At 39.7% G+C, this 27336-nt stretch overlaps 1 protein-coding gene across 1 annotated transcript; it reads left to right on the forward strand.

Moving 5' to 3' along the window:
- Positions 1-802: 802 nt before the first annotated feature.
- On the forward strand, positions 803-26614 carry cers3a (ceramide synthase 3a). Its single transcript, XM_035628160.2, has 11 exons — positions 803-1052; positions 4694-4894; positions 14076-14193; positions 15135-15253; positions 15375-15432; positions 16820-16870; positions 17804-17896; positions 20810-20938; positions 22267-22373; positions 23492-23645; positions 24626-26614. The coding sequence occupies exons 2-11, from the start codon at positions 4722-4724 to the stop codon at positions 24812-24814; spliced, it is 1191 nt and encodes a 396-aa protein (XP_035484053.1). The 5' UTR covers positions 803-1052; positions 4694-4721; the 3' UTR covers positions 24815-26614.
- Positions 26615-27336: the final 722 nt, after the last annotated feature.

Genomic DNA, 27336 nt, shown 5'->3' on the forward strand with positions numbered 1-27336 from the left:
GAACTCCTCTAACTTTAATTAATTACTTATTTGAATCAAGCCATGATCTTGACTGGAATTTCCCAGCTTGGGATGAATAAAGTATCTATCTATCTACCTATCTATCTATCTATCTCTCTATCTATCTTTCCCTATTGCAAACCAAGTTGTCTTTATGCCTAAACGTCCCAAAATAAAATAAAAGCCTAGTTATATTTTATTATCAGCAATGATTTCAAACAGTCTATTTATGGAATATCTCCTAGTGCCAAAGGGGCGTTCCTCAGGAAGGGGCAAATTTACTATGCAAATGGTTGTTATGTCTGGGGTGGACAAGATATTATCTAATAGCATTGCAACACAAATGCCTTGTTAGCCTATCATCTTGCTGCTGTCTTTTGAAACATGATTTCTCTCCCTGCCTTAGTCCTCTCATTCTGCTGTTCTGCGCACCCTCCACCTCTCACCTAGTCTGCACAGACTTCTCTCCATCAAATCAGAAATTCATTAACCACAATCACCACCGGTGTCGTCTCCATGGGGGGGATTTACTTTGTTGCCCCTCGAGACTGCTGTCCTCTGCTGCAATATCTTGCCATGGAGTCAATGTGCTAAATACTCTAGCAATGCTATCTCATCATCTATCATTCTGTCAAATCTGCGAAACGTATCATTTCTTCACTCACTTGTCTCTCCTGATAAAACTGGCTTTGCAAGGTTTGCATTGTGGGAGAGCTTTCTTTTGTACTCTATCAAGGACACAGTACAAACAAGGTTATTTGATACTTGAGGGCAGGGAGAGAGAAAAAAGCAGTTATGTGTTGTGACAATCCACTGGCCTACCTCCACTTCCTGAAGGGAAGAAAAAAAAGAACCTTCCCAGGTGATTATTGCTGGAATGGGTGTGACCCTGAAGAATGCCAAACAAGGAGAGAGTGGCCCTCTTGCTTGTCAGTGTGGGGGAATAGAGGGTTTTCCTATCAATGTTAACTTCCCGTAACAAACGCTGCAGTCAGCCAGTGTGGGAACACCTGCCCTTACCTGCTCTACTTGGTAACACTGACAGTGGAAAGGTAAGCCTGTGTCTTCCTGTGACCTTGGACTACGATAAATTTGCCCTCTGCTTGTTTTAAGCTTGAATGTATGTTTTTTTATTCTGGGGTGAAGTTATCACCTGTGATAAGAGTTAGAGGTACAAGGCTGCAGCTATTGTGGGGAGTTGGACTGAGGATATGCTACAGTTGGTAAAGTGTGCTCTCGGGCTGTAATAGCTTTCCATGGCTGAATTAGGAGTAATTTAGCCCCTGTTCTGTGATCAAATATATATACTGTGACATCCAAGCTGTGTGGTCTGCTGACTTGAAATCAAATGGATTGGACTATGATTAGTTGTGGGGGTTTAGGATGATGGACAACTATTATCTATCTCAGTTTGACAGTTGAAAGGATCTTTATTGCTGGGCAACCTTTCTAGAGCCAGCAGCTATGTGAAGGTGGAATGAGAAGTACCTCTATTAAGGTACTAGTCACTCAACGCACTCATCAAACAACGTCTAGCAGTCAAGTCAAGAACAGTATTTAAACTGTCATCGAAGCCTGATTTCATGAAAAACAAGTCTTTGAGCTTTATTGAGGCAAATCAGACATTCATTGGTACTTAACTTGAATATTTCCACCAAGTGAAACATGTAAGCTCTTTTCCTTAATACTGTTCTATTTATATTTATTAATAGTGTTTTTTTAAATAATAGCTATATTTATCTAAAGGGACACTTGACACCTGGTTTTGTTTAAGAGCCCAAAACAACTCACTGTTGATGTTCTGAGTCAGCTAGAGGAGGTTTCAGAGAGGGAGTTTTCTGTATAACATGCAAACTGGACATGTTTTGTCAATGAGTGAAGCCTCAGTGGAAACATCGGGATCAGCCACTGAAAAAACGTGGTAGTCAAAGTAATTCATGATAATGAGATCATCGAAACACCTGAACATTTGAAATGAAAAATGCTAGCACCCAAATTCATCTTTAACGTTCTTTGTTGTGTTTTAAAAAAAACACAACAAAGAATATAATAATTATGTTTTCAAGACATTGAAAGTGCTTGAGTTTAAAAGGAAAATAAACATTTTTGTTGTTTAAGTTAATGTATATGTCTATTCCTTGATTCAGTCGTCAACGAAAATTTTATTTGAATTGAAAAACTTTGCTTATTGTGTCAAATATCGCTATTCGATCAAAATGTGATTATTCGAGATTAATTAATCACATAGACTCTAATTAATTAGATCAATTTTTTTAATGGATTTTTTATTTTTTTTGCAAATTAATTATACATATGCATTATTATATTGTTTTAATACCATTAATCAGTTCAGTGGCTGTTCACATTTTGGTGCATGACACTTGAAATAAATCAATTACAATTACATTACAAATACCTACTGTGTTGGGGTGTGAACCAGATTGTGCGTCCCAGCAAAGAGAAACATTTATCCTGAATCAAAATTGAATGAGCCCATCAACCCTCCACAAAATTTTCTGTAGATAGGTTCTGTAGTTTCTGAGTAATCCCTCTGACAGACTGACAGACAAACAAATGGAAATGAAAATGAAACCTCCTAATAATGAAAACTGAATATATATTTGCAGTTTAAATGAATACGAAATAAATATCTAGATCCACAAATTGAATAAAGAATAGATTTAAATCACATAAATTCCATTTCAATTTGCCCTCTGTTTCATTTTCATATCATTTTCTCCTTTAAGCCTCCATGGTAAAACAATGCAAATTAGCCAATGGGATGTAACAACCTCTCTGACTTGCATGTGATATGCAGATGAAAATACAACATTTTACCTCCAACATCTTCTCTTTACCACCATCCATCATCTACCGCTTTATCCATTTAAGGGTCACAGGGGGGCTGGAGCCAATCCCAGCTAACATTGGGCATTGCCATTCTATCGTAGGGCTACATACAGAGACAAACAACCATTCACTCTCACATTCACACCTACGGACACTTTAGAGTCTCCAATTAACCTAACCCCATTCTGCATGCCGAGGAAGCCGGAGGACCCGGAGAGAACCCACGCATACAGTCGGTTGGTTTGAACCTGGATTCAAACCCAGAACCTTCTTGCTGTGAGGCGAAAGTGCTAACCACTATGCCACCATGCAGCCCTCTCCTTACCACATCCATGCCAAATTCCATATGAAATGCCATGCCGATCAGAGAACCTGTTACGTCTTGTAACCATGACAACAAAGGTCCTCCAAACTTAGAGGACCAATAATTTTACCTTAACCTTTTTTTTAACTAAACTTAACCAAACCATGACCAATCCGCAACCTTTACAGCATGTTTATTATTGTTACCATGACAGTGACGGCCCGGTACACCATCTGCTGGTGTGCACCCACAGGTTGTGTTGTTGTTTTTACCATGGTGGAGAAAGTCGGGTACATCTGTCCCTTCTAGGAACAAACAAGCTATTCACATCACCAAAAGAGTTTACCTGACAGGAAAAGTCAATGACGTGTGGGTGCAGTCTTGTTTTTTCTGATGAGGACATTCTGGACCACATCTACCATCCACCTGGTTCTCAGTAGCTTTTATAGGACAGCGACTCCCTGGTGTTTGACTGAGGGGTTCTTATAACAGTCAGTTTGTTCTCCTGTTGCAGGGGGTGCTGGGAATGAGTGGTAGACTTAACAACTAGGCCTCTTATGCCGGTTGATAAAACACTGAATAGACTCCTTGTCAGCCTGAGCTAGTCTACGGCCTCTATACTACATGTTATTTAACCTCCCAACAGAAAACACACACACACACCATCATTAACTGCTCTGTACTGTGATACGTTGCTGGGCTGAAACCCAGGCTTTCATTGTGATTTTATGTAGTGTTCTTTCTCTTACCCTCTCTGTCTCTCTCTCTCATTCTCTCTCTCTTTCTCTCTCTCGCTCTCTTTCTCTCTCTCTCCCTGTCTCTCTCTCTCTCTGTGTGTGTTTGAGAGAGAGAGAGAGAGAGAGTGAGAGCGAGATAGTGTTATTAAAAGGCGTGGACGCTGATCTTGAGAACAAGGGAGCGATCCCTGGGTCAATATTTGTTTAGGAAATAGACATTCATGTAAACTACAGTTACTTTAGCATCTGTGACTATACAGTCTGCTTTCTGGAACCCTGCCTCCGACATATAAAATAGGTCATAGATTTACCCTTTTTTTCATTACACAGTGTCATGTAATCATTTATAATTAACTAAAAGGAATTTTGTAAATTGGGTGTTTCATGTGCACTGTGCACTAAGAGCTAAGGAGAAAGCCATGGGTGTATGACATTTACATTTTACTCATACACCAAAGGTTTCTCTTGCTTTAGGTATCAAACCCAGGTTACAGAGGCCTAGTATCCTTAGTAAGCTGAGTCAGTAGGACAGCCAATTATTTCATTGTACTTCTGTTACACGTTGTAAAAATTCTTGTATATGATTGAATTTCCAGATGGAAGTGAACCTTGTTTGACAAGTTCTATGTTAAAAGGCTGATTCCTTGGATACCCTTTTTTCATTATTTGTTTATAGCTGTTTACAGATTGTTTCTTGAGAATTGTCAGTCATGTCATATTGCAATCCTTCTCCAGCTTAAGACAGTGATCCATGCTCATTGGTAGTTACTACAAACCTACTTATCCCTTCTTGGTTTTGTAGCACCTGGTGGCTTTGTCAGGGTGCAGGGATGTTTGACACGCTGTATGAGTGGTTCTGGTGGGACAGAATCTGGCTGCCAGTGAACCTGACGTGGGCTGACCTGGTGGACAAGGAGGGTCGGGTCTATGCCAAAGCCTCTGATCTCTATGTCACTGTCCCATACGCCTTTGTTTTCTTACTCATCAGATACCTGTTTGAAAGGTAAGATCCACACTCAGTACGCTTACTCCCTCACAATAACGACATCACAGCATGTGTGTGTACACTGTAAGAAAATATCTATTTTTATGGAAAATAACTAAAAAAATTTACAGTGGTTTTCTGTTTTTTTAAATTATATGCAAAAGTCTGTAAAATTATAGACATTATATGTAAAGGCTACATTGACTAAGTGTGGAGTTCTGTTTCTGGTCATATTTAAGTAACAAATATAGAATAGAATATTTACTTTTAAGCTCTTTAACCATAACATTACTGCAAATGTGCTTTTTAATTGTTTTTAAAGAAATTGCCAAGGGAGGGGACTTGAGTCCTTGAGCAATGTCTACATATTAAAGAGGGGACGTTCATATACTGCAGTGGAACAGTCTGCATCCATTCTTTCACCTAATGAGTGTTTGTGAACTGTAAAGACTGTCTTTGTTTCTTTCAAAAAAGGATACTCTAACATTAATGTCATCAATATTTAAACATGTCTGTCATACAAATATTACAAAAAAAATCTTGGCCACTTAAGATCGAGAATTGATAATGTTTCACCTGCAAATAAGATGTAACTTCTTCATCCACTAATATCAAGGACTGCAGTATTGGCAAACACATTGACTTTAATAGGCTTTAATTATATGAAACACATTCTTAAAGTTACATTTTAAAGACTTATTACACTATTGCACTTATTTTCATTTTCTCTGAGGGGAATTCGTATTCTTCTGTGTTATTGTTGGTCATTTGTAGGACCTCTATTTGCTCTTTATATCTTAATTGGAGTTAAGAGAAAAAAAACGACTCCCATTCTTAGGCAGATTTTGAATCATGCTTCAACTACAAAAACTAAGGGAGGTGTTATATGAAGATTAGTCTACTGCTGACTGTGGATCAGATCAATAGACTTAGTTATAGTTGTATGTTTGTGGCTTTGCTTACTGCACTAAGTCATTATTTTCAGTCAAACTATCGCATAACTACTGACATTGATGATGTCTTTTTCTGACTAAATCTATACATACATGCAGTGTGAGCGTAGCGCCACATCATTTAAAAGGGGGTCAGTCATTGTTTTCAGACAAACGGGACTGCAGTCATTATTTACAATACAAGCGGTAACATCTTATCTGTTTCAGAGCACAAATTTTAAAACAAAATTCAATACATAAAACCCTCTTTAAAGGCATGCATCCTGTGATGGATGAATATTTCAACAAGTTAAACTGGTCATGCTGAAGAATCATTTCACTTGACAAAATTGGGATGTGAATACCTGTAACGCCTGGGACACACATCCTACATGCCCAGCACGGCAGGGAGTTTCATTTCCATTATTACAGGGCTACCTGTTTGAAGGTGTGTTTTCAGTGCCATGGATTTTTCAGGACAGGATAATCAGTTTTGTGAACTTTTGGAAACTAGTGTGGTGAGCTAATGTTGTGTCAATTTGCAGTAATCTGTCCAGAGCCGGCATTTGTGATTAAATCAAGTATAAAGTCTGGAGCTGATCCATTCCTATGATCTAACACCGTTTCTTAATTAAATGCGACATGAGTGTGCATCAATGTCCAAATCAGTTTGATTGCATTGTTCTCTTTTGGAATGTCATAACTGGCTGCGAGCGGGGCAAAGCGGCGCAGCGCTGCACAGCACGATCCTGCACAGACACCTTTATGTGCCAAACAATATTTTAAACTTAATGCTATTAAACAAAAAAGAAGATTTAAAAGAGAGCCTGAAGTCCCCCATTTGTCTTCAGAAAATTACACAAGTCCCCTGTTATATGGTTTGACATGACACTCACACCCCTGCATGGATGTATACATTAGGACAGAAAAATATGAGATCGCTGTAAATAAGCTGTTACAAATGTTGATCAGTTTTTGCTTTGTTAAAGAAGTTGTGTCATGCTCTATCTCTGCAATTAGAAATGTAAGAAAATCTGGCTCTATATATCACAATCACCATTTTCTGAACTTAATTACTCTTATAATCTGCTGTGGCCTAAATGATCAAATGAAAATGAATGATTTTAGACGTAAGGTGGGCAGCAGATGCCACCTATGCTGCATGCCCATGAAAATTCAATTAAACCTCAAGCATCCTATACTATGACATAATATGTGAGAGTTTGCATAGTGGAAGGCACACAACCAATGCTGCGTTCATTTCAAAATGATACGCAGCAGAATGGGTGTAGTAACTTTCCAGATGTGGATTGTACATACATGACTAATTGTGAATTATTAAAATGGTGAGCCATTACTACACATTATACTCCCCAACAGTAAATAGGGAGTTAAGATAAGATATACCTTTATTCGTCCCACAATGGGGAAATTCTGGCAAGTTTGAATGAGCTTGGCTTGGACCAGCTGAAACATTGTGATGTACCACTAATAATGAACGATATTGGGCTACCCTGATTGTTGATTACCACAACTCATCATAATCATCAGCTTCAGTAGGGGACCCCAAACTTCCCTTTCCCGGGCCACATTAACCAGCTTTGACTGGGGGATCCCGAGGCGTTCCCAGAAGTGTTGAGATATAATCTCTCCACCTAGTCATGGGTCTACCCCGAGGTCTCTTCCCAGCTGGACATGCCTGGAACACCTCCAAGGGGAGGCGCCCAGGGGGCATCCCTTATCAGATGCCCGAACCACCTCAATTGGCTCCTTTCTACACAAAGGAGCAGCGGCTCTACTCCGAGTTCCTCACGGATGACTGAGCTTCTCACCCTATCTCTAAGGGAGACACCAGCCACCTTTCTAAGAAAACCCATTTCGGCCGCTTGTACCCGCGATCTCGTTTTTTCGGTCACGACCTATCCTTCATGACCATAGGTGAGGGTAGGAACAATGATTGACCGGTAGATCGTGAGCTTTAACGTCCGGCTCAGCTCCCCTTTTGTCAAAAAGGTGCGGCAAAGCGAGTGCATTACCGCCCCCGCGGCTCCAATTCTCCGGCCAATCTCACGCTCCATTGTCCCCTGACTCGCAAACAAGACCCCGAGGTACTTAAACTCCTTCACTTGAGGTAAGGGCTCATTCCCTACATGGAGTAAACAATCCACCGGTTTCCTGCTGAGAACCATGGCCTCAGATTTAGAGATACTGATCCTCATCCCAATCGCTTTACACTCGGCTGCGAAATGATCCAGTGAGTGCTGAATGTCACAGACCGATGGTGCCATCAGGACCACATCATCTGCAAAGAGCCAGGATCCTTGCAAGGGTTGCGCGTCCAGGACTGAATCCACATTGTTCCTCTTCAATCTGAGGTTCGACTATTGGCAAAACCCTCCTTTCTAGCATCTTGGAGTAGATTTTACCGGGGAGGCTGAGGAGTGTGATATGTAATTGGTACACTCTCTTTTTTGAAAGGTGAACCACCACCCCAGTCTGCCACTCGTTTGGCACTGTCCCCGACTTCCACGCAATGTTGCAGAGACGTGTCAACCAAGACAGCCCCTCCACACCCTGAGCTTTCAACATTTCTGGGCGGATCTCATCATCCCCCAGGGCTTTGCCACTGTGAAGTTGTTTGACTACCACAGTGACTTCCGCCAGGGAAATTGACGATGATCCTCCATCAGCCTCCAGCTCTGCCTCTACTCTGCCTCTGTTAGTCGGATTCAGGAGTTCATCAAAATGCTCCTTCCACTGCTCGATTACCTCCTCAGTTGAGGTCAACAGTGACCCATCCTTACTGTACACAGCTTGGATGGTTCCCCGTTTCCCCCTCCTGAGATGTCGAATAGTTTTCCAGAAGCACCTTGAGGCACCTAAGACCTTGAGACCACAGCTCACTGCCGCAGCTTCAGCAATGGAAGCTTTGAACATTTCCCACTCGAGTTCAATGCCCCCGACCTCCACAGGGATGCCAGAAAAGCTCCGCCGGAGGTGTGAGTTGAAGATCTCCTGGATAGGGGCCTCCTCCAGACGTTCCCAGTTCACCCCCACTACACAATTCGGCTTACCAGGTCTATCCAGATTCTTCCCCCACCACCAGATGGTGATAAGTTGATAGGCTCCGCCCCTCTCTTCACCCGAGTGTCCAAAACATGCGGCCTCAGATCAGATGATACAATCACAAAATCGATCATCAACCTTCGGCCTAGGTTGCTCTGGTACCATGTACACTTATGAGCATCCTTAAGTTCGAACATGTTCATTATAGACAAACCATGGCTAGCACAGACGTCTAATAACAAACAACCATTTGGGTTCTGATCAGGGCGGCCGTTCCTGCCAATCACGCCTCTCCAGGTGTCTCCATCATTGCCCGCGTGGGCGTTGAAGTCTACCAGCAGAACAACGGAGTCCCTCACTGGGGCCCCATGCAGGACTCCATTCAGGGTCTCCAAGAAGGCTGAATACTCTGAACTACTGTTTGGTGCATATGCACAAACAACAGTCAGAGTTTTTCCCCCCACCACCCGAAGGCGAAGGGAGGCGACCCTTTTGTCCACCGGGATAAACTCCAACACAGCGGCGCTAAGACGGGGGTGTGTGAGTATCCCCACACCTGCCCCGCGCCTCTCCCCCTGGGCAACTCCAGAGAAGAATAGAGTCCAACCCCTATCCAGTAGTACAGTTCCAGAACCGAGGCTGTGCGTAGAGGTAAGCCCCACCAGATCCAACTGGTAGTGGTCCAACTCCCGCACAAGCTCCGGCTTGGGTTCATAGTGACACAAACCTCTCCACCACGGTAAGGTGAAGGACCACAACTCATCATTCTTGTGGAAGTTTAAATATCAATGGAAACACAACCCCTGCAACGTCTACATCACAGTTCTTCAGGAGATATGTAGGTGAGAAGGTCTTCCAGCGGGCTCTTAATTTTAAAGTTTCCAGCAGTATGATAATATAACACAATATAGACAGGTCTGCTGCCATCTGAAAGGGTATGAAATGCTCCCAAATCCATTCTTCTTAAATTGAATGCAAAGGACACATTTTTGCATGTTGATCCAGCCAAAACAGTTTTCATCCTTGAACTCATTCCCTGCACAATGTCTGATAGTTATACCGTTACATTTTAAATCACATTTCCATTCTTCCAGAACCTATGAGCTGCATATCAAGAATGTTACCTTCATCTGTCTTGTGTCTGTTATTTTATTAAGCATATATCTGTCCAGCTTTACGTTACACAATTCTGAATTCCCTGTACATACTTAATATCTGCAGAATCAATTACTACAAATTGCTTTCATTCGACAGCCACAAGTCAGCCCAAAATCGTTCTTGGAAGGCTCTAAAGGGATTGGCTCCACTCCAATTTTATCACTGAGTACAATCCTTTATGCCCATCACACTGTCTAGATGCTGTTTATTTATCTATCCCGTGATTTAACAAGAAATATTCTGAGGGTAGAAGTTCAACACATGGAAATATTCTAAAAAATCAGCAGCCACATCACAGCACATGAAAATCTATGTTTTGGTTAATCTTGTTAATTTCCAAACCTCACTGTTGACAACATTCATTGAACATTTATTTTTAAGAAAGTATGACCTGGAGGCACAGGACCACAACTCATCATTCTTATTGTTCAGACATAAATGTTGAGTTCACTTCATGTGTCTTTAGACACTAGTGTGGAGTGAGCTAATATGTCACCTTGTAGGAATCTGTCCACAGCTGGCTGGACCTTCAGGTCACGTCAGCTCTCCTCTTGTCTGAATACATTTAGGGATGTGTGTTATTCATCATACACAAACCTATACCAATGGCAACTTATCAAGATCAATGTGTGAAAAACTGGGATGCAAAAACATTGTTGTACTATATGATGGTGAAGTGGAGTTTTTCATAAAACAGCAGGCACATTAACATTTTAAATCCTCTACAAGTTCCTGATCCTGCACAGAGCACTTTATGTACCAAACATTGTTTTTAACTTAATACTATTAAAAAAGAAGATTTAAAAGAGAGTCTGAAGTCCCCCATTTATCTTCAGAAAATGACATGTCCCCTGTTATATGGTTTGACATGACGCTCACATAAATATGAGAACGTTGTAAATAGGCTGTTACAAATTTTGATCAGTTTTTGCTTTGGTAAAGAAGGTGTTTCTACAAAGTCAGAAGCATTGAGAAAGTCACACAGACAGGGAATGGCTGTGGTCAATTCAAATTCAAATTAATTATTTTACCACAACCCTTCATGCTTGCTATTGAGAAACAAATGTGCTGTCCATTCCAGGTTTCTTTACTAGCGTGGAGTGTGGCATTATATATATATATATATATATATATATATATATATATATATATATATATATATATATATATATATAGGAACAGGGGAATGACATGTCTCAGTCTGAACTGGATACAACAACATGGCTTTGAGAAGTGTGGACTGTGAAAAGACCTAACCATCATCATCAGCTACAGAAACCCTTCCCCAACACTGCAGACAAATCAAGGCCTAAAAAAGATGAACAACGATTCACAGATTCACACCCCTCACCCGCTCCAAGTCACTCACTTCTCGGATGCAGCACTCACCACAATTATCTCATTTGCTTGAACACATTGGTCCACTCAGAAGTGAAATTTTCAAAACAGTTGCCCTAAACTGGCTAAAATTATACATTTTGATTTTTGTCATTAAACAGTGAACAATAAAATACAAAATACAGTTGTCAGCATGAACCGGTTCAACCTTAAGTTGAGCATTATGCCTGTATGTTGATACAAAAAAGGCAAGAAAGCGTATCACAGCATTACCTGTATTCTTTCCTCCAAAAAGGATTTTAATAGAGATAACAAACCCTCCTGCACTATGCACCTTTCATACTTTTTTAGATCCTGTGTTGAAATACTGTAAACACAATTTCTGAGGAAGTTTTGTGACTTTCCTGCAAGCCTTACATCTTAAATTATTAATTTTCATTCACATCCTTGATAGTAAACCGTTTTTTTTGTGATTAATTAAAAATGAAGATAAATGAATCTTACTGCTTACATTTATTCATAATTTTATCCTTGTTGATTTTTCTTTTGTTTTTCCTTTTTTAAATTTTAAAGTACGTCTTACTCCCTTGCTTTCTGGGTAGCCCTTCATTTTAATAAAATGGCAAGCTTAAAAATGGTTAAGCCATCCACTTAAGCTGAACCTTTGTATTTTGTTACAATCAGGCGAGTATTTTGCGACTGAACAAAGTCTGATGTGAAATCAGTTTCAAGCAATTAATTAAAACTGAAATGAAAGGATCTTACTGCTGATCATTTTATTTCTAATTGTATCCTGGTTGTTTCTCTATTTTTCTTCCTTTTTTAGATGCTAAAATACATTAATAATGTTGACTAAAGCTGAGCCTTTATATTTTCTTACAAAAACATAAGAACAAATCATGTCTGAAGAGACTTTTTAATAGCCCCTCTGCAGTCTGAAAGACGACCTCGGGCTGCAGCCATTCACACAATAGAGATTTGTGAAAAACGACGTGTGTGAGTGGGTCGTTCAAATTCCTGCTCCAGCCTGTGAGTCGGTGATGATTATGAACTTTCACACTCACACACCTGCAAGTCCCCTCTTGGCAAAAATTATAAAAAAGATTCACCAGAGGGTTTTAGACATGATTTTAGCTTGTTTTAGAGCATGACCGTAAGTCCACTGTTGGATAGGTACGCGAGTACACACACACACACACACACACACACACACACACACACACACACACAGAGCAGTCCCACATAAACTTTCCCACTGGCCAAATCACTCACCAGAGTACAAAATATATGTTGTATGTATAAGGATTTTTTTGAGATTTTGCAAAAAACTACAGTACCTAACTGTTTATAAAAAACATATTAATCTGTGTAATATAGTATATATTTTTGAGCTGTTTTAAAAAGTCAGAAGGTACTGAGAGACACATGATGAAAAAAATACATTTTGGAGTTTTCCTCCCTTAATACAGCAAACTGTGTCAGCGTTGATAGAGGAAAATTATTTTACAGCCAACAAACTAGGTCTCATTTGGTTCTGTATTTGCAAATACATTTTCTCGTACGAAACAATGTCACCAGGATTACACGTTATACAAAGAAACATGTTTACTGATTGTATCTACAAAATATCACTATCAGCATATTTTAATTGCTCCCTAAAATATTTGTCCTTGGCCTTAATTAATATTTCTAAAAGTTAACACTGAATTCAAGCAGGACCTAGGACGTGTTAACTTTTTCAATATTAACCAAAAAAATACACATTTGCTAACCATAAAGTGACATTATGATGTGAAGTTAGTCACACATCAGCACTGTAAAGGACCAGAAACTGCTTGTCATACCAGACCAAGTTATAATGTTAAGGTTATTGTATAATATCATTGCATAAAACATACATTTTTCATTTGTAACCATGATTTTCCACTATCATGAATCCCCATGTAGTACACAAGACATCAACCACAGTCTCTGATGTCAGTCCTGAGCTTTGTACTCCACCAGTCACTATGATGCTTTCTTCTTCGCTTTCTTGGAAAAATTAAACATTGCCAATAAACAACAGTTATTTTAGAGTGAAGGCACTGGTTTTCAAATCATTTGATTTCGATTGATTTGCGAATGCACGCAGGATTTCCTCACAATTACTCCACGGACAATGGAATGTCAGAACAAAATATTACAGATATCTACATGAATTTGATTTCCAGAATATTGATGAGTACAGGAATTTATTCTAAATTGGCTGAAACACACTGTTCAAAACCACTTTAATGTTCCTTCACCTTAAAACCCAGTATACAGCATGCATATTGTTACTACTTCTCCTACTGCTACTATAGCTCCTTATACTAGTATCATGAATAATAGTAATATGTGACAAAATTATTGTAAATAATAAAGGACTTTTTAGAATACATTTATTGTTTACGCTCAATGGAAATAAACTGTTGCGGCTGGTGGTGAGTTTCGGACCAGGCAAGGCAGACAGGTTGTGGTATGAAAGGAAGAACAGGTTTATTGTAATTGTGCAAAATACTGAGCAGAGCTGATGAGTTGCGCGCACACACACACACACACACACACACACACACACACACACACACACAGAAAAGAGTCTGCATCCTGGTCATCATTAACTGTATGTCTTTTACTGACACTGACGTTGTTAGAATTAAACCATGTGTGTACTTACTATGTTCCAGTTGGATAGCAACACCACTTGCTCTCTCCGCTGGGATCAGGCAGAGAGTCCATCTGAAAGCACAGGACAACCCCATCCTGGAACTGTACTACACTACTCAGTGTAGAAGCCCTGCTCAGGTAGAGACAGAAGCCAAGTCCCACTCAAATATCCATTTATGTCCAATGTGGAAGTTTAAATATCAATGGAAACACAACCCCTGCAACGTTTACATCTCAGTTCTTCAGGAGATGTGTAGGTGAGAAGGTCTTCAGCTTGTCTGACTGATAAACAAAATGCCAGCGGGCTCTTAATTTTAAAGTTGCCAGCAGTATGATAATATAACACAATATAGAGAGGTCTGCTGCCATCTGAAAGGGTATGAAATGCTCCCAAATCCATTCTTCTTAAATTGAATGCAAAGGACACATTTTTGCATGTTGATCCAGCCAAAACAGTTTTCATCCTTGAACTCATTCCCTGCACAATGTCTGATAGTTATATCGTTACATTTTAAATCACATTTCCATTCTTCCAGAACCTATGAGCTGCATATCAAGAATGTTACCTTCATCTGTCTTGTGTCTGTTATGTTACTGAGCATATATCTGTCCAGCTTTACGTTACACAATGCTGAATTCCCTGTACATACTTAATATCATCCAGAATCAATTACTACAATTTGCTTTTATTCGACAGCCACAAGTCAGCCCAAAATCCACTCCAATTTTATCACTGAGTACAATCCATTATGCCCATCACACTGTCTAGATGCTGTTTATTTATCTATCCCGTGATTTGACAAGAAATATTCTGAGGGTAGAAGTTCAACACATGGAAATATTCTAAAAAATCAGCAGCCACATCACAGCACATGAAAATCTATGTTTTGGTTAATCTTATTAATTTCCAAACCTCACTGTTGACAACATTCATCGAACATCTATTTTTAAGAAAGTATGACCTGGAGGCACAGGGATGTTCCTTCTGCTGGGAGTCAAAAATTACCTCTGAATTTAAACTATTAATATTTTACTGCTCGTCTGCACGTGTCCATCTGTGTGTGTTTATTACCTTCCAGGCAGACATTGATGGGCTGTCAAAGAAAAGCTATTTGTCAGTGAGACAAGTTGAGCGCTGGTTCAGAAGAAGACGCAATCAGGACTGTCCTGGAGTCCTGAAGAAGTTCAGAGAGGCCTGGTCAGTACTCTCTCTCACTCTCTTCCGCCTCCCCCTCTCTCTCTATTTATTATGATAAAAATAATAATGCTTGACGTCCTAGAGCCAAAGTCTACATATGTCGTCCCTGTGCTTCCTACAGTTGGAGGTTTGTCTTCTACCTGTTGGCGTTTATCGGAGGTATCGCAGCTCTATATGATGTGAGTAGCTTCTGTGACAGCCTGAAACATAATCTTTTACAGTGTAAAGCAACTTGAAGCAGCTAAAAGTCACTAGCAGCCTTATGGTTTTAGCTCCACTGTATTATCTTCCATAAAATCACGCTCTTCACCATTTTTACTCTACATTTAAAAGAAAACCCACAACAAAATGCGGCCGCATAAATGCATCCACAGCAATAAAAATTGGCACGGCTCGTGGACTGACGTGGTGTGGAGAACAGCACAGGTGGGAAGCCAGTCGACACTCGCTGGCTACGGAGGAGGAAGGGTGCAGAGGGAGACTGGATCCAATCCAGCTTTTTGCAGGCATGGAAGAAGACGTGGAATTAGTGTTTCACTAGAGCCACAAAAAAAACTAAACATCAAGTTTAGGAGCTGACAATCTCATTACTGCATTACAAGTTTTGTAATCTGGCCCTGTCAGGTCCTTGTCTATATATAGCCAGGGGTTGATCAAGGTGGCAATGTTGATCAGTGCCACATGTGGTTGCCTCCACAGGTGACTGCAATGAATATCTAAACTGTGAGAGAGCACAGACACACACCCATACAGGACACTTACACAGGAGAAGGGACGGGGTAGCTGGAACCCACCAGCGTCACAGTCCAACCGTGATAACGACATGGTAAAAGCATAAAATCTAAAATAAGAATTGGAACAACAAAAAGACAACATCACAGAAGAAAATGAATGAAGTAAAGAAAGAATAAAAATAATAGAACATGAAAAAAAATAGTAAGGCGACATCACATAAATGCATATCTGTGACAGTGTTTTTTAAAGAAGTGATTTAAAAGAAGTCACTGAATCTGCAAGCCTCATCTCTTCAGGCGGGTCGTTCCAAAGTCGAGGGGCCCTGATGTTCAAAGCATTGCCATGTTTAGACCTTGGAACAGCCAGAAGTCCCCCACCTCAGGATCTAAGGCTGGCTCATGGGGTCAACTTTTTTGCTATGTAGCTAGAGGCCAGACCCAGGCAAGCTTTAAATGTGATCAATAAAATCTGGAAATCTATTCTAATCAGGGGGATAATTGAGAGAAGCCAGGATTGGGGTGATGTCTGTTAAACACAGTAAGAACCCTAGCTGCTGCGTCCTGAACCAATTGGAGGGGCGCTACAGTAGTCGAGTCTTATAGTCGAGAAAATAAACTGGCATGACTAACTGGTGTAGTGTAGGTTTAATTCTTGAGATGGTTTTTATCTGAAGGGAGGACAACTTTTTTGATCTGTGGTTCAAAGGTGAAGTCCAAATCAAATGGTTTCCCATGTTTCTGGCTGTGGACCTGATCTGAGGCAATTTTCAATGAAGCTAATGATGATAATTGATGTTAAATAAAATAACATTTTCCCTCCATGATTTTGCAGAAAGAATGGTTTTATGACACTCGAGAGGTGTGGACAGGCTTTCCAAAGCAGGTTTGAACACTTTCTTATACACCATAATCATCACATTAACATCAGTGTCTTTCTGCCAAGCTCCTGTCTCCTCTCCTGATTCCTCTACTTCATCTGAGCAACCATTTGATTGGCTCTAGGGTGAAATCTTTCAGTGTGTCCTGTCTAAATCAATACACTATGTTTAGAATAGAATTTTACTAGAGTGCATACCTCCGTCAAGGCCCAACAGTCCCCTCAAATTAAATCAAACTGCACCAAATTGCACACACTTACTGATATCAGTCCCATAATTATGCCAGATACATGTATCATTGTAAAATATGTAAAAAAAAAAAAGAAATCACCACAATCCATCTCACAATGTTAAAGAAAGTCATAAAAACTTCCAGGAATCACCCCTTTGTCTGGATCCTTACAAAAAGTTGTGGGTTCTTTATTGGCCCATCTCAAAGATTTGTGGAAACCTGTTGTAGTTTTTAAATAATTCTGCTGAGAAATATTTTGATAGGTCCCTGAAAAATCAAGCACTCTTGATTAATGAAATGTTTGGGGTGGGATCTTCAGAGTGCCTGCTTTTATATCTTTGTGTAAACAGGACAGAGTTTACACTGTAATTGTGTCTTTACTACGTCTTTGAGAAACAGATCTGTGTTGTAGTGAGTTGGAACACAAATCTAGTTTATGTACTGGCTGCACTTTTGTTAACAAGGGACCTTCATTGCAAACACTATGATGTTATTCAACCCGAGTACATCTGATCCTGTAGCTTCATCATCAGGTTTTTAAAAAAATGGGTGGAGTGAACAGATTCTTCTTAAGTTCCTTTCAGCTAATTGTATTTGGACAAAGAGCGCTGCCCTAAGGGACAAAAACTGTGAGTCTGTGTGACCGGCTTCACTGTAGCTTCATGTTACATGTTGTTCATCTCTTTCTGACCCTGTCTCTCTGCAGTCCATGCTGGAGTCTCAGTACTGGTATTATGTCTTGGAAATGAGCTTCTATGGCTCTCTTCTCTTCAGCATGAGCTTTGATGTCAAGAGAAAGGTGAGTTGTGGTTGTTGGAGGCCAAAATTAAAACAAAAACACCCATGTATAAAGTCACTGCTTGCTTTTGTAACCCTTATGTTAAATTGTTACCCTGATGTGAGCAGGTGAGCGTGTGTGTACACAAAATTCAACAACGCAGATGGATTTTCACCAAATTTGAGAAAGGTCTGGCTGCAGACCACTGAAGCTCTGGAGTTGGGTGATTTTCGTTTTAGCGATTTGCAATCTATGCAACTAACCTATCCAGGAAGTTGTTGGTATATGAACAAAAATAAACTTACTTTGGCAGGAGCAAGGGGAGGGAAAAGGTCGACAACGCCACCTGGAGGAATTTCGCCCCATGAAATTATAATGGGGTTTAACCACTAGAAGGAAAGCAACACAGGTCCGTTTACACACTGAACAGAGATCAGGTTCTATAAAATATAATCTTTATTTAATCAAATATGATTTAAAAACATTAAATCTTAATAAATTCTTTGGAGCAGTCACTACAGGACACATAAGGAACAGGGCTGGGGCTTACCACAGGGGCAGAAAATCCAAGCGGGGGAGGGATCCAAACAACAAAACACCACCGTGACAGCGCACACCAAACAAATTGTGAAAAGACACCACCACCAGGGGATTGGGCTGCAGCTCGTGTCATCACCCGGGACCTATTTAACAAATAAAACCAATCACTAAAAGTATAACACTGGCAAAAATTACACAAAGTAACAATCCACATATACATTCAAATCAAATACAACACCAGTCTTAACAGTGATCTAAATACATCAAAAGGAAAGAGCCCTATTAATCAAAGAAAGGAAAATAAATATAACGGACGTGAATAAACATTAAAATGTTGTGCAGCTAAACTTAACTACTGAGCCAAAACAAAGTTGTGGAAAGAGGGTGGGAGCAAATAGCGTGGATACTCAGTGTAGGCTAATTTGGTGGAAGCATCCAAGTCCACATGGTTGTATCCGAATCATAATCATGAGCCAAAACAACAGTTCCTGCCAGAGCGTGGCGGTCGATGACGGTTCTCACACCGAAGCACAGCAGGCACACCTTTATAGTTAACATTCTCTCCGGCATTACTTTTTATTATTATAGAGATACATTATTTGTTTTCTATGATCACAGTAATAAGGATGACGAAGCATTTTTTTTTCTCACCAATTTGATCCTATTTATTGCCAAATTCCACATCCACCAATGTAAATTCAAACAATAAACCTAATTTGTTAATGATAGAAATGGAGCAGTACATTGCGACAATTTCACCTTTACAGAACTGTATTTAATTTTTTTTTAATGTATTTAATGACTTTATCATTATCATTGTGATCTTTTCTTTACTCTTGCGTCCTTTCTCTCTTTTTTATTTTATGTAATTTCTTGCTTTATTATGTATTCTTCATTGCTAGTGATGTTTGACTCAAGGACGGCGTGTGTTTTGTGCACTAGCTATTGTGTGGTTATTTGTTGACAGTTTGAAAAAAAAGAAAGAAAAAAAGACGGAGGCTCAGCCCCTCGGACAGCAGCTTCACTGTCCAACAGAATAACTCAGAAATTGGTTATGGTGAAGAAAGGATGACCGGCAGAATAGATGCGAGCAGCTTCCTCATGGGGAATAAACTGCGGCCAGAAGAAGCCCCTAACCCACAGCCGCGCCGATTGTGCTGCAAAGGAGCAAAACAGGTGGACTTATTATGTTCTGCACGGATGCAGGGGAAAAATGGAAGGGCACAGCCACATCAACCCGAATGTCGGCTCAGAGGAAGCAGAGGGCTGAGTGGTTCTCACCTATCGGTATTTGTAGGGGGCACGGCACCGCCCAGCAATCAGTAAAGCTGACACAGGTGCCATGCATTGTCTGGCCGGAGACACTCATCAAGCTATGTAACATAAAAAAATTGATTTGCCAATAGCAATCAACATAAAGTGACAGGCTGTAAGATGACAAAGGTTTTTAACTGGAATGAAGTAATGATAACAACAGCAATGACACAAGGCTGCCCGAAGGATGTTCTTTGTCCATGTCCCACACCGCCGCTGAAGTTACCTGCCATTACTGTTACTGTTGGGGTGTTTAACAGACTTTTTGTCCAAATGAATTACAATACATAAACATTATATATATATATATATATATATATATATATATATATAACTGTAAACAAACCAATGTAAGTATCAAGTTACAATGCAACAAATAACCATGCCAAATAACTGTCATCATGTTTACAAAAGTGTGTCTTAACAACTGAACTAATTAGACAAATATCCTGATATAACGGTGGAGGTCACGTGCTTTCGGTCTAGAAAAATGGAGGTCATGTGTTTCGGTCTAGAGAAGTGGAAGTCACGTGTTTGCTGTCTAGAGAAGTGGAGGTCATGTGTTTGCTGTCTAGAGAAGTTGAGGTCACGTTTTTCCGGTCTAGAGTGGAGCTCCACAGCGGCAGCAGTCTGCAGCCAGACCCTCTTGGCAAATTTGGTGGGAATATTACTTGGCAGCTGATTGGTCAAAGATCGAGGTCAACAAAAAATATCGTCCAAAAACACAGTTTCCTAGACAGACGATCAAAAGATACATAGTATAATATCTATAAAAAGATATTTAAGCTCCATCTCTCCTTTCTGTTGGATGCGACAGTCTACGCCTGCCTCAGCATGCACTTGGGCAACAAACTCTTCACACATTTAGTTATAATGTATTGTAGTGCTGCACTTTAAGAAAACACATTTTAAAAAGCCAAAACATCAACAAACTTTGAAAGCAACTTCACCGATTGAAAAATTATTACTGCCTATTCCAACATTTCCATACAGGGGGATGTAAGTGATATTGTAGACTCTAAGTGGTGCTGTGTTCTCCATGTTGGCTGACTGCTTTGATTTATTTTTTTCCCCCTTCAGGACTTTAAGGAGCAAATCATTCACCACTTGGCCACGCTGGTCCTCTTATCATTTTCCTGGTGTTCCAACTACATTCGTGTTGGAACACTAGTCATGCTTGTCCATGATGCCTCTGATGTTCTCCTGGAGGTCAGTCACAGCCACACGTGGATTTAAACTCTCTATCACCTGATACTGATACGTGCTCATACTGGATGACACTGCAAAACCCCTGATTAAATTCAGTGCCAACATTTTTTACATTCTTTTCTTTCAACAATATCATTGCTCAAAAACTGTCGCACAGAAAATAATACCAAGCAGCTGTGGTTTTTCTTTTATCTGATTTTAACACCGTCAGGTTTCAGAAGTTGCATGTCGGGGTATAGTCCTCATGATCCCTGGCTTCCCAACCAGAAGTGCTGTTGCTCTATAACAAACATAACTTCATTTAGAATAAGTTTCCTCACTAAATATCAAAGAGAAATGCTGGTTCTAGTGGCTTTTAATATTTTTAACTTTCTGCATTACTCTTGAATTTGCTGGGCCTGATTCCAGCAGTGTGCCTCACTGACTATCATTCAGTTAGAAAACTTCTTGTCGGAGATTGTATACACTCAACAAAGTTACATAGAGCAAGAGCAGACGTTCAGGGCACAGTTCCCTATTACATGTCAGTTTAGCATCAAAACATTTTTTTTATTTTGAGGTTAAATGGCTGCATCATTTTCTATAACAGCATAATGAAACCTGTGTTGACACACTCAAATCAGTTAACATGTTAAATTGGAAGCAACCACTTGGAAGCATGGAAGCAACCACTTTGAAGGGATCACAAGATCACTTTTTTAGTTTTTATAATTATTATTATTATTAATGCCAATAGTAGTGCTAGTTGGTGAAGTAATATTAGCATTAATTGTAAAACAGTAGCATTTCTGCCTCTACATTACTCACCCACAATAAATGAATGGTTCCAAATGTGTGTGAAGTCATATGATACATACACACGGTACCTCTACATAATCATGGAAGCATGTACACTTCCATGTATCAATTCATAATACCAAAATATATGCAACTTTGGACTGTGTTAAAAGGCAGTAGATGTGGTGATCGTAACATGATAGCATACTTTATACCATACACCAGAAGAGATTCATCCCTGTATTATGAGTAAACTGTACTGAAGCTTTTTCTACACGAAACTTGCCATAGTCATCCACCACTCCAATCTCCAAACGCTTACTCTCTGCTTCTCTACATAAAGGACACACTCCAAATCTGCACTGACACTGAATATTGGCATTGGACATGAATTTTGTGGCAGAGAGAACTAAGTTCAAACAGTTACCTGGCTGGTTTAGATCAACCATGATACCATGAAGGGTTTATACTTACCAGTGTGTACTGTATGATATACTGCAGAAAATGTGTTTCAGAATATTGTTGGTTAACAGAACTCCTTTTTCTTTTAGTCCGCCAAATTATTTAACTATGCCAAATGGGAGAAAGCCTGCAATACTCTGTTTGTGCTGTTTGCCATAGTGTTTATGGTAACAAGACTGATCATCTTTCCATTTTGGTAAGTGTGTGTGTGTGTGTGTGTGTGTGTGTGTGTGTGTGAGTGAGTGTGTGTGAATGTGTGTTTGTGTTATAGATGTATTTATTTCTAGGCACAACTTTGCTAAATGACAATTCAAACTTTAGTTTACTATTATTATACAATGTACTTTTTTTTATGTCAGTTGACTTTTCCAACATCATGGATTAATAATTCCGTTTATACTTGTTAGTTTAGCTTTTACATGAACAAGGAAAATTTAATTTGTTGGTGGGTTTGCTGAGAATACCTGCTACTCAGCTCTATTGCTTCCTTACTGGTGGCATTTCAAAACAGGTCAAGCCAAAAATCGAGCCAAAACAAATGCAGTCTAATCCAACAACCCTGCATAGACATTTTGGAGTTTGTAATTTGTGTTGATGGTAAATTCACCATCAACACAAATTACAAACTACAAGAGATGTTTCTAGCATTTGCTTTTCCTCATTAAAGTAATTAAGAATTACAAACTATTTTGTTTCTGGGTGGCTCTAATCTCAAAATGTAGTGGTTGTTCCTTAAACTAGAGGAAATTGTTAGAATATAGACAAATAATATCATGAACATTATTGATTCATTGGCTGGAGCTGGATAATCACAATTTAAAACTTTGACGCTGTTGTTGCTACATGATAGTTTTTACAAGGTGAATAATTCAGTTACGTGAGATAAGCTCTTCCATCAGTTTCCACTCTGTAACCATTACCCCACTGTGAGCTTTGACAGCAAGTTGAGAAAGTTGAACTATCATCAGCTTAGCAAGTGGTTAATAATAACCCCACGTGATCAAGAGAGCAGCTGCTGCTGCTTCCTCAGTGGCACTGAGTCATAGTTCGAAAACAAAGGAAGCTGCTCTCTGTCTGAAATGATCTGTAGGAGCAGCTGTGTGGTGTGTCCTGGTGGACTAGCCTTTAAAGTGCTCACCGAATCCCTGCTACATCACCTGCAGTTCAAATGTTACCTAGTGTAATAGGAACACGTCTCATTATAACACAATAGAACATAATTCATACCCATGTCATGATGTAATTACACAGGACACAGGTTGCAGTGATGGATATTACAAGTTTTCATTTATTTCTGTTCTGAATGGTTTTCAGGCTCATCCACTGTACCTGGGTTTACCCCATTCACCACTACCCTGCCTTCTTTGGCTACTACTTCTTCAACGTGATGCTGATGGTCCTCCTCTGTCTGCACATATTCTGGGCCTACCTCATCCTCTGCATGATCAGGAAGTTCATGTTTAGCAAGGTTAGTCTGCTCAGTGAGGATCACCTGTTATTCATCAATATTTCCAAAGTTTTTTTGATGGGGTTTGGGTCTGGGATAGCATAGTCACTGTTAGCAATAACAGATGTTTACTTACCAACCTGGCAGAAATGACGTGAATTCAGCATCAAACTTTATTCCGTTCCCTGCTAAGAACTGTCTCCAGTGGTGGAAAGCCACGCCAATGATAACAATGTCAACTTGATTTGCTTCAATTTTTATCACATATTTCACCTCATCACGTTCAATAGTGAGTGACTGTAGCCTCCAGTCTGCCCTGAGGAAGTATCACCTCTTAGAGGATGAATTAGAACATCTTTTCTTGTAAATGCCATGAATACATAATTTTTGGGGCCGAGAAGACAAATTAGACTTTTTGAAATTAGAGGATCTTCATCAGAATGATTATGGTTAACCTACATCACTTCCTGTAGTAACCAACAATTTGGGTCTGGGACTGTCCACATCAAAAGAGGCCAGCATCAAAAGTTTGTTCAAATGGCTAAAAATGCCCTATGATAGGTAACTTTCACAGCCGTGTGAGCTTCAGGTCTACCTGGAGCCCTGGTTTGACAAGGTTGTTGCATTGTTGGTTGCTACCAACTGCCCAAATTGGCTTCTTTTAACCATGCTGACGAGCTGTCACAATATCGCCCCTCTTTACAATGACAGATTTTGTTTCATTTTAGACAGTAATGAACCAGGAGCAAATATCTGACTTCCATTGTCACCGTTACTGTCTCACAAATACACACTCACTGAAACAACAACCCAAAACCCTAGCTCATTGTTCTCAGCTGCAACTCAGGTTCCAAATCTGCTTTCAGGGGGATGTTGTGTCTTTGCCTCCGGCTGCTGGATCCAACAGTTTATTGTTGTATTTGCTCAACTCCCTCTGTTTTCCCCATTTTTCCATTCTTCACACCAATATTTACTTTATTTCTACATCTTTTTTGTCACAGATGACCAGAGATGAGAGGAGTGAGAATGAAGAGGAAGAGGAGGAAGAGAGCAATGCAACAGAGGACGAAGCTGCAGAAGAGCACAAGCTTGGCAATGGACATGCAGTTCATGAGAAGGAGGACAAGAATGGCTGCTTCGGGTGTTTGTCTCCACGAGAGGACATCTGCCGATCAAAGACTGTGTACTGACTATGATCAGTGGAAACGAAGATGTGAAAAAAAACTAACAATATCAAATAAATTTCATGCACTGCGAGATGAAAATACACAAAACATGCAACTAATTACCTTCAGATGCTGGAACACGACCTAACCATAATAAGTGTCGCTCCTCTCACAGCGCTTTGAACGGAGCACACCTACAGGGAGAGAGACTTTGAGATGTATTTGCTCTGGCGGTTCCTCCCCGGTGTTGTCAGTGGCAGCACTTCACTCGATGGCCCTCCAGGTCAAAAGAGACAAGTGAACCAAATGATCAAACCTAAACACAAGCCCCACTGTGTGCTCATCACGTTTAATTTGTTACGCATTGTTTATGAAGTGCAGCATCGTTGTCCAAAATGCAGGTAAAAAGTAAAAAAGCAAAAAGTATCAAAAAACAGACTTCCAGTCTATAAAAGAGAAAATGACCAAAACTCAAACGCAGGAACATGGACACACTAGGGAAACGAAGCATTAAAGAGCAGAGCTGACACAACTAAGCATGGCCAAGTAGACGAACCAACAAGAACAAAGGGAGGCACAAAGACTTTATACAGAAGAGGGCAGAGATAATATGACAGAGGTAAGACACATTAGAAACTGGAACAGACAATCACAGGGAAAAACAAGAAAAGTAAAGTAACAGATAACCAGACACAGCAGGAAATGAAATGAAATCCAAACTAAATTCGGAAATACCAAACTGAAGATGAACAAGACAATGTTTCACAAGAAAGTAACTTTACATAAACAGAGACACACAAACAATCAAGTCCCCCAAGCAACAAAGCTATTCATAGTCTTAACAAAGGTCCACAAGAGACAAAAGAGTTCAGAGTCTTAACCAAGGGTTCATGAGTTAACAGAGAGTTTTCTCAAAAGGTCCAAAAGCGCCTGGTCATAGCGGACCATTACATCAGAAGTGGAAAGGGAAGGAGAAGGCTTCTTGAGACAGTAAATCTGCCAAGTCAGAATAGATTAAACAACAGACACAATGAGAGCACAACATATACTACTATAATGTAATAGAAATAGATTTTCACACGGCTTAACTCTTCAACACAATTAAGGTCACAAGCTGGATCTTGTTTGTCCTTACTAATATGTAAAAAATGAATCCAGTAAAAAAAAAACAAATGAAGAGTAAACAAACGTGGGACTATTGACCAGAAGCATGGAGACATTTCAGGTGCTAACAAGGCAATAGTTCATCTTATTGTCCAATATCTGCAACAGTCATTCATTTCTATTCTCAAATCACAAAAAACTACACATAAAGTGATGGAAAGACACATACTTCTAGGTATTGTGAACAAAATGATATCCTCTAATGTTGTGGTTGAATCTAAATCTGTTTGCTTAGTTTAGTTTTGTTGCTATCAATCTTTTGATTTTCCCAAAAGTTGGACAAGTTGTTCTGGGTTCTGTTGCAGAAGTAAAATTTAAAATCCCATTGATATTTGTAGCAACACTGATATAAATTCAGACTTTGATAGAGGATTTCTCAGTGTGCTTTGCAATAGATGTATAATAAGGTTGGAAGGTTTTTTTGAAAAATTAATTATTGTTATTTATTTACTAAGTCGGTTTAATCAGTCTTCATTGTAGATGTTTTCATTACATGTGCAAATGAATGTCTATCAACTAAACTGACTACACGCAATCACTGACCGAATACGCAGCTATATCAGTGGATCCCGTAGTTGGTGATAGAGGTGTGGTTGTCAGCACAGCAGTGATTCACAATGTTAATTAATCATTAAAAACTTGTTGAATGATTGTAGAAAACAGAAACAATAATTTACATTTAAACATATTCGTTAGTCAGACACGTTTATCAAAAGTGGTTCATCCCTGGGGGACCCCAACCCTACTCTCCCAAAACAGTAGGAGAGCCTGGGTACGTTTTGAGTGCTCAATCTCTTCAACGAGATGAAGTGTAGTAGATCAGGTTGACCACAAAGAGAAGATGACTACAATGACAGCAATGATGGTGAGGACTGGAGCTCCCATGATACTCTGCATCTCCATGACAACACAAAATTGCGAGACTCCTCGCGAGCAGTGGAACATAACATATTGTGTCATAGCTCAAAAGCGTAACTTAACAGTCAGACTGCAGACCGATTTGAACGTCTTCTACATTCGCAGTGTGCCTTTGTACACATGCTGCCGCTCATTCACAACATTAACAAACGTTTGTGGACTATAGCAAAACTAGATCTCTCAGCCCCAATTGCTTGATGAATTACGCGGCACTGCACTATTTCTTGTAAATGTGAAAAGTCTTTGTTTTAAAGAAATGCTAAATATTGCTGCAAGTTACAGAGTATATCATCATGACCCAGCCTCTATTCAACCTATACCTATCTTTAAAAAGAATCCTGCAAATTGCAGGAAATCACTCATTTGACAGTGCATCAGATGTTTCAAGGAATTTGTTTTAATAGAGAGGCATTAAAAATTTAAACCTTGATATGCCTCTGGTAGTCTAGACAATAGATGTAGGA

Source organism: Scophthalmus maximus, chromosome 4, assembly GCF_022379125.1.
Source record: "Scophthalmus maximus strain ysfricsl-2021 chromosome 4, ASM2237912v1, whole genome shotgun sequence".
Lineage (NCBI taxonomy): Eukaryota > Metazoa > Chordata > Actinopteri > Pleuronectiformes > Scophthalmidae > Scophthalmus > Scophthalmus maximus.

Excerpts from the sequence above, each read along its gene's own strand:
- cers3a (XM_035628160.2), top strand. The coding sequence starts at position 4,722 with ATGTTTGACACGCTGTATGAGTGGTTCTGGTGGGACAGAATCTGGCTG. Across the intron at positions 20,939-22,266 it reads CCTCTGATGTTCTCCTGGAG|TCCGCCAAATTATTTAACTA; the intron begins GTCAGTCACAGC and ends TTTTTCTTTTAG. Across the intron at positions 23,646-24,625 it reads GGAAGTTCATGTTTAGCAAG|ATGACCAGAGATGAGAGGAG; the intron begins GTTAGTCTGCTC and ends TTTTTGTCACAG.